General features: G+C 44.9%; 1 protein-coding gene across 1 annotated transcript; it reads right to left on the minus strand.

The window, feature by feature from the left end:
* Window positions 1–1,828: 1,828 nt before the first annotated feature.
* On the minus strand, window positions 1,829–6,011 carry LOC134456676 (B-cell receptor CD22-like). The gene is made up of 8 exons (XM_063208133.1): window positions 5,954–6,011; window positions 5,541–5,591; window positions 5,137–5,286; window positions 4,245–4,529; window positions 3,893–4,150; window positions 2,656–2,925; window positions 2,176–2,454; window positions 1,829–1,911 (listed from the first exon to the last, which is right to left on the minus strand). Exons 1-8 carry the CDS (start codon window positions 6,009–6,011, stop codon window positions 1,829–1,831), a joined length of 1,434 nt encoding a protein of 477 aa, XP_063064203.1.
* Between the last annotated feature and the right edge of the window lie 942 nt (window positions 6,012–6,953).

Consider the following 6,953-nt stretch of genomic DNA (forward strand, 5'->3'; position numbering starts at 1 on the left):
GGCTGCCTTGAACACACCAGCGTTATCTCCAAAATCATCGAGGATGCGAAGAAAAACCATGGCAATCTGGCAGTGCTGTGGCTTGATCTGTCAAACGCTTATGGAACAATCTAGTCAATCAAGCTAGTGGACCTGACACTGAAGACATACCATATCCCAGAGCATTTTCAGAAGCTTCGGCAGTACTACTTTGACAGATTAATCATGCGTTTCACCTGCGGAGAATTCTCCACCAACTGGCAGAGACTGGAAGTGGGCATTGTCATAGGCTGCACAATTTCAGTAATCCTGTTTTCCGCAGCGATGAACCTTCTTGTCAAGTCAGCAGAGAAGTTGCGTCGAGGTGCAGTACTTGCAAGTGGAGTCCAGATGTTGCCAATTCAAGCGTTCATGGACGATCTCACCATCACAGCAAAATCAGTGCCAGAAGGAAGATGGATTCTGGAGGACTTGGTTGAGATCACAAATTGGGTAAGGATGGAGTTCAAACCGGCAAAATCCAAAAGTCTGGTACTGAAGAAAGGACGCGTCCAGGATCGGTTCCGCTTCAAAATCGGAGAGAATACCATCCCAGCTGTCCAAGAAAAGCCTGTGAAGTGCTTGGGGAAGTGGTACAGGGCGGACCTAAATGACAGACAGAGTGTGAAGGAGAGGGATGCTTAGCCAAGCAGAAACTTGGATGACATCTCTGGAGAAGAGCGGCCTCTCAGGCAAATATAAAGCCTGGGGCTACCAACATGGGGTTCTCCCCAGACTGCTCTGGCCGCTCCTAGTCTATGAGGTACCTGTTTCCGTGGTTGAGGCACTGGAGAGGAAGCTGAGCACCTACCTGAGGAGGTGGCTGGGCGTCCCAAAAAGCTTTTGCTCCATTGGCCTGTACAGCACAGGCAGCAAGCTACAACTGCCAATAACATCTGTGGTGGAAGAGTACAAGGCGTCAAAAACGTGCCAGGCCATGATGCTGCGAGACAGTAAAGACGAGAGAGTATGTCAGGCAAACATTGTCATCAGGACAGGCCGAAAGTGGTCAGCCAGCAGAGCCCTAAAGGAGGCAGAGGACAGACTGCATCATCCAGACATCGTCGGGTCAGTAGCCCAGGGAAGGCTTGGCTTGGGTTGCTCCACCAGAACAAGTTGGAAGAAAGCGGACCCAAAGGAGAGGCGAGGCTTGGTGCAGAAAGAGGTCCGAAAGGCGGAGGAAGAAAGCCGGCATGTCAAGGCTGTAGCCATGAACAAACAAGGCAGCTGGACTAAATGGGAGAGTGCGAGAGAGAGAGCTCTAACTTGGCAGGACATTTGGAGCATGGAAGGTCACCGCATCAAGTTCCTGTTGTGCTCTGTATATGACGTCCTACCTACTCCCTCAAACCTTCACACCTGGGGAATGGTCGAGAGCCCAAGCTGCAAGCTCTGCGGAAGGACAGCGAACCTTGAGCATGTCCTCTCTTTATGTCACTCAAGCTTAGCAGATGGCAAGTTCCGGTGGCGACATGATCAGATCCTTGCGCAATTGGCGGATGGCATTGACCAGGCAAGGAAAAGGACAAAGCAGCTTTCCAAAGGGCCTCGCTTCATACATTTCACCAGGGCAGGAGAAAGCGGAGCAGCAGGAGGGAGGAGCAAGGGCGTCCTGGCCACAGCAAATGACTGGGAGATGCGGGCAGACCTGAAGAAGCAGCTCAAATTCCCAGAGAAGATAGCCCACACCAGCCTGGGACCAGACATTGTTCTGTGGGTCCCAAACAGGTGGTGCTCATCGAGCTGACTATCCCCTGGGAAGAAAGGATGGAAGAGGCATATGAGCGCAAGCTCAAGAAATACCATGCCGTTATCCTGGAGAGCCAGCAAAACGGATGGAAGGCCTGGAATCTCCCGGTGGAGGTGGGCTGCAGAGGCTTTGCAGGACGTTCGCTGTGGAGAGCCCTTGGGATGCTGGGAATTGAAGGGCTGTAGCCAGCGCCACCAAGCAGGCAGAAGAGAATAGTTTTAAAATGTACTTATTGAAATATTGTTGTAAATGTTGCTTTTTAGCGCAATGAATGCCACACTTTTTTGTTCCCATGCGTTCAGTTGTTCGACAGATTCATAATAAGGATTTTATAATTCTATGAGATCATGTTCAAAAAGACTTCAAATATAGATTGTATGTACATACCATTACATAGTAATACTCACTGTTCCCACTGTTGTCACAGACAGCCGCCACGAACACCAGCACCCTGGTGGAGTTTCTAGACCCAAGGACGTTCCAGGCCCCGCAGCTGTAGAAGCCACTCTGGCCAGCCTCGAGGGTCAACGTCATCCCAGAATCCTGGAGAACCGTAGAGCCATCGTCATCTATCTGCCTGTACCAGGTGTATTGATGAGGAGGGGGATTGGCATCGCTGCTACAGGTCAAGGTCGTGGAGTCCTGAAGGTCACTGGGGTGAATGATGGTGATGTGCCTGGGGGAGTCTAAAACAGTTGGAGTCAATATTGTGTTAGTAGGGCAGTCTGTGAACATACTGTAATATATTGTGAACATGTTTTATTATTTTCAGTAATTCTAACACAGAGAATGTTCTGAGGTCATTTAATTGACAGTTGGGGGCCCCTACTGAGGGCAAATTTGGTTGGGGTTTGGTGTGTGTTCGACCTATTGAAAACACCACTTACAGAGCACATCCAGACGTGTCATGCTGGAGTTGATGGTTCCATGCTTGTTCTCTGATGAGCAGTAGTAAGCTCCACCATCATCAGCCGTGACGTTAGTGATGTTGTAGATCCGACCTTGGCCAGACACGGACACGGACCCATGTCTGTTTACATACCAGGTGTAGTTCTCAGCAGGAGGGTTGGCATCACTGCTGCAGTTCATAGTCACTGAGTCGCCCTCTGACACTGCACCAGGGGGATACACTGATACAGAGGATGTCTTCGGTGGATCTGTTAAGTAAAGGATAATTGACGACACGGTCTGCGCATAACAGGAAAAATAATGCACACCAAGGTGGTGATGCTGCCACAACTGGAGTGGCCGTTACACATCGGTGTGCATTATTTTCCCTGTTATACACACACCGTGAAGTCAATTATCCTGCAAATACCACGGTTGCCGCATTGTCTGAAACTTATTTTAGGAATTATTTCGATGCAATAAGCCATGAGAGGCCGTAGGTTATGCTTGATTGATAACGGCCAGGGGGAGTGGGGCACGACACGAAGCGCAGTGTCGTAAACATCCCCTTGCCCGTCATCTATTGAGCCTAACCCACGGATTCAAGTGGCTTATTGCTTATCTAACTGTTACACTTAATCGCTGACCAAATTTCTTTAAAAACGCTTTAATGACAATTAATTTCATCCGCAATGAGTTGAGGGAGTGATTGTGGTTACCCCGGCAACGTTACTCGGTTACTGCCAGAAAACACACTTCGCTACAAAAACTCAGCAAGGGGTGATAAACACCGCAGGAATGAAATGTCTTTGCAATCACACTGATACCCCAATCACGGATGGTGCAAAGATGTGCTCTTCTTGCAGACTCCCTACCCCAACTGCAACATATTCTCATTACCAACGTAGATGCGCTGGGTCTAATTTAAACGCATATAGAATCTTCAGGTTGAAGGTGTAGGTTTACGCTCGATTGACCACAGCTATCAGCCAATCAGAATCGAGAACCGGATCGCACAGTGTTGGATGAGAAAAGAAACAAAGCTCTGTAACTTGGAAAGAATGCGATTTCACTTTTCAAAGATTTCAATCCTTTCTCTCTGGTACACCCGGGAACACCCGGTAATATTTTCAGGGGTTTTTTTAGATGCAAATGGGTGGACATTTGTTCAATTGGAATGGAATTGCCAAATGATAATTCTGTTGAAAGAAGAATATATCAGTCTCTCACACTTACATTCAACAGTGAGAGTGTTTTCAGGTGAAACAAGGTTCTCATATCCCTCAACTACACAGGAGTATCTTCCTGCGTCTCCAGGTGTAGCTGAATTTATAGTCAGGATGTTGCCAGTGGCTGTGTATTTGTTAGTAACAGGCTGTGAGTTCCTGTACCAGATGTAGGTGGGGTTGCTACTCAGACTGCAGGTGGTGTTGCAGGTCAGTGTCACTCTGGATCCCTCATTTACTGTTGGAGGATTTACTACCATTTGAAGACCTGAAAACATGGCATTGTATAGGCAGAGTTTGTAAAAGCCATTAAAATACAGTTTGAAGTGTCGCATTAGTAGGTACCTAATCAAATACTTTACCTGTGACTGTGAGTTGGACATTGATCCCATTCCACCCTCCTTGCTGTTTGGTTATAAACCTGAATCTATACTCTCTGGTGTCATCACTTTTCAGGTTTTTAATGCTTAGAGTGTGGTTATTGGTATTTGGGGTATACGTCACACGATCTTTGTAATGGTCATTTTCCTTCAGATCTATGTAGTTGCCATCTATGAACCAGAATGTCTTGTCAACTGTGTGACCATCAGGGTGTGAGTAGTAGCTGTGCAACTCCACTGAGGAGCCCTCCAAGGCACACACGCTCTCTGGGTTGTAGGCCACACCCCAACATCTCCAAACACCTGCAACACATGCACGCACGCGCACACACGCACACACACACACGCACACACACACACACACACACACACACACACACACACACACACACACACACACACACACACACACACACACACACACACACACATACACACACACACACACACACACACACACACACACACAAAAGAGTGGAGAGTAGAGTAGTGATCATGAAGGACATTGAGGTGTAAAAATAGAGAGACAGAGAGCTAGGGTGTGAGAGAGAGAGGGAGAGGGAGAGAGAGATGGGGGGATGCTTGCTAATTAGGCAGAAACATCTAAAATAATTAAAAAAAAACAGCATGCACACATCCATTTGGGATTTCAATGTAACGTGGACATTTACAGAAGTGTTTTTTCTTTAAAAAAAAACCCACCTTTTTAGACAGACTCTAGACAGCAGCAAAAAGAATCTCAATCAGCATATCAATAATCAGGTGATCTTGTACTTACACACAGCAGGTGATGGGTGATCCTCGTGTCCTCTTACAGCACAGGAGTAACGGCCGGTATCCTCATTCTGAATTGAGTTTATGGTCAGAGTGTTACCAGTAGCTGTGTGTTTGTTGGTGACAGGCTGTGAGTTCTTGTACCAGATGTAGGTGGGGTTGCTACTCAGACTGCAGCTGCCGCTGTCACAGGTCAGTGTCACTCTGGATCCCTTATTCACATTTTCAGGATCCACCTTCACCTGCAGATCTGAGAGAAAAGAGTCTGTAACTGTATCATCATAGTTCAAAACATATATGTGGCTATTTCATTTCTCTGTTCACATTGGGAGGTAAACAGAGAATTTTAACAGAGTGACTTTGCATGGATTCAAAATATGTACGCAAATTCTGTGTTCTCCTTAGTTCTACAAACAAACAAACTCTAAGCTAAGCTAAGATCAACATGTTGGCAATTTTTTACATAAAAATAAATACATCAATAAATAAAGTAAATTAATTTACCTATACACTTGCCATTTGTGATGGAGGCCACGGTCAGTTCAACCAGGAAGCCTTAAACAAGAATGATCACACATAACAGTTTCTCTTAAAGCATATTTTGCCATACAACCACAATATAGTAATGCATATGAACTCTAATTCTCTAACAGCAGAGCCCACTGACTAGACAATAGCATCACCATGTATTGTACAATTGAGATGACTTCTGACAGGTGCATGCAAGGGTACAGGGAGGTAAAGTGTGACCAGGGCCCCATGTATAGAGGGGGCCCAGTGTCTGATTTATATAGATATATTGCTGGGGGGTCCACAAGGGCTGATTGTACATAGGGCCTTAAATGTTATGCTCCGCCCCTGGGTGCATGCTATTGAAATCTATTATCACCATCACAACAGTTTAAATTCTAGATTACCTGACAAAAGGCAGAAGAGTGCTGTTCTGAGAACAGAGGAACCTTTGCCAAATGACATGATTGTGTTAACACACCTGCAGAAAAGACAAATGCAACATCATGTTGTCTCAAGTCCTATTGTGTCTTAGGCGGTTATCATCTAACCATAATATTTTGTATTGACATGGAAGCTGCAGGGGGAAGTAAAACGAATACTACTGAAGTTGTGCTTAGCAATGCCCCACAGTGCACTGCAAGGCAAGGAAAGGCACATTTATTTTAGTGAATTTAACAGATGCAATTCAATGTGCTTCACAAAAAAGAAAAAGAAAAAGAAAAAGAAAAGAAACAAGAAAGAATTAGAGTCAAAGAAAACAACTTGAAAAGAAAACAACTACTTGAGTAGTACACAGTAAAAATTTACAAGGATTTCAGAGTAATTTACTGTGAAATCTCACAGTTAATTACTCTGATGTTCTGGTACACTATGCTACTGTGATGGTCACACGGCACACAGCAAATTAGTCTGAAATCATTGTATCACTTGCCATTTCTCACCTAACTTGCACATCACAGTATTTTACTGTGCTCTTCAAGGATAACCAGCATGACAAAGTGATAAACTAGGAAACATCACAGTAAACTACTGTGTGGGCAGAGCATCTATTAAATTATTAGTGCATTGGGGCACAACTTCATTCAAAGACAGGTTGGGCTCTTCATTACAATCACACCTTTCATTGACATTTTCAGCAAATTATTTAATTCTTAATGTCTTGTGGTATACATGTATACACCCATCATCAGTTGACTACTTTATCCCCACTCTCTGTCAAGTAACAGAAGAATGAGCTTATATATATTGGGAGATATACATGACCATCTTCATGATGGTGGGAATATGGTCATTTTTCTTGTGTACCACTTTAAATAGTACAACCCCTACAATAAACACAGAATATAACAAGGAGTAATATTTTGAAGCACACTTAATATATTCCTTCTAGATAAATGGCTCTCC

The sequence above is a fragment of the Engraulis encrasicolus genome, chromosome 1 (genome assembly GCF_034702125.1).
Source record: "Engraulis encrasicolus isolate BLACKSEA-1 chromosome 1, IST_EnEncr_1.0, whole genome shotgun sequence".
Lineage (NCBI taxonomy): Eukaryota > Metazoa > Chordata > Actinopteri > Clupeiformes > Engraulidae > Engraulis > Engraulis encrasicolus.

Bases quoted from the DNA above. Each gene is read 5' to 3' on its own strand.
- LOC134456676 (XM_063208133.1), bottom strand. From the start codon at position 6,011: ATGTCATTTGGCAAAGGTTCCTCTGTTCTCAGAACAGCACTCTTCTGC. The intron at 2,926-3,892 runs GTAAGTGTGAGA...TTTACTTAACAG, and splicing joins AAACACTCTCACTGTTGAAT to ATCCACCGAAGACATCCTCT. The intron at 1,912-2,175 runs GTGAGTATTACT...GGCTCTCCACAG, and splicing joins CTGTGACAACAGTGGGAACA to CGAACGTCCTGCAAAGCCTC.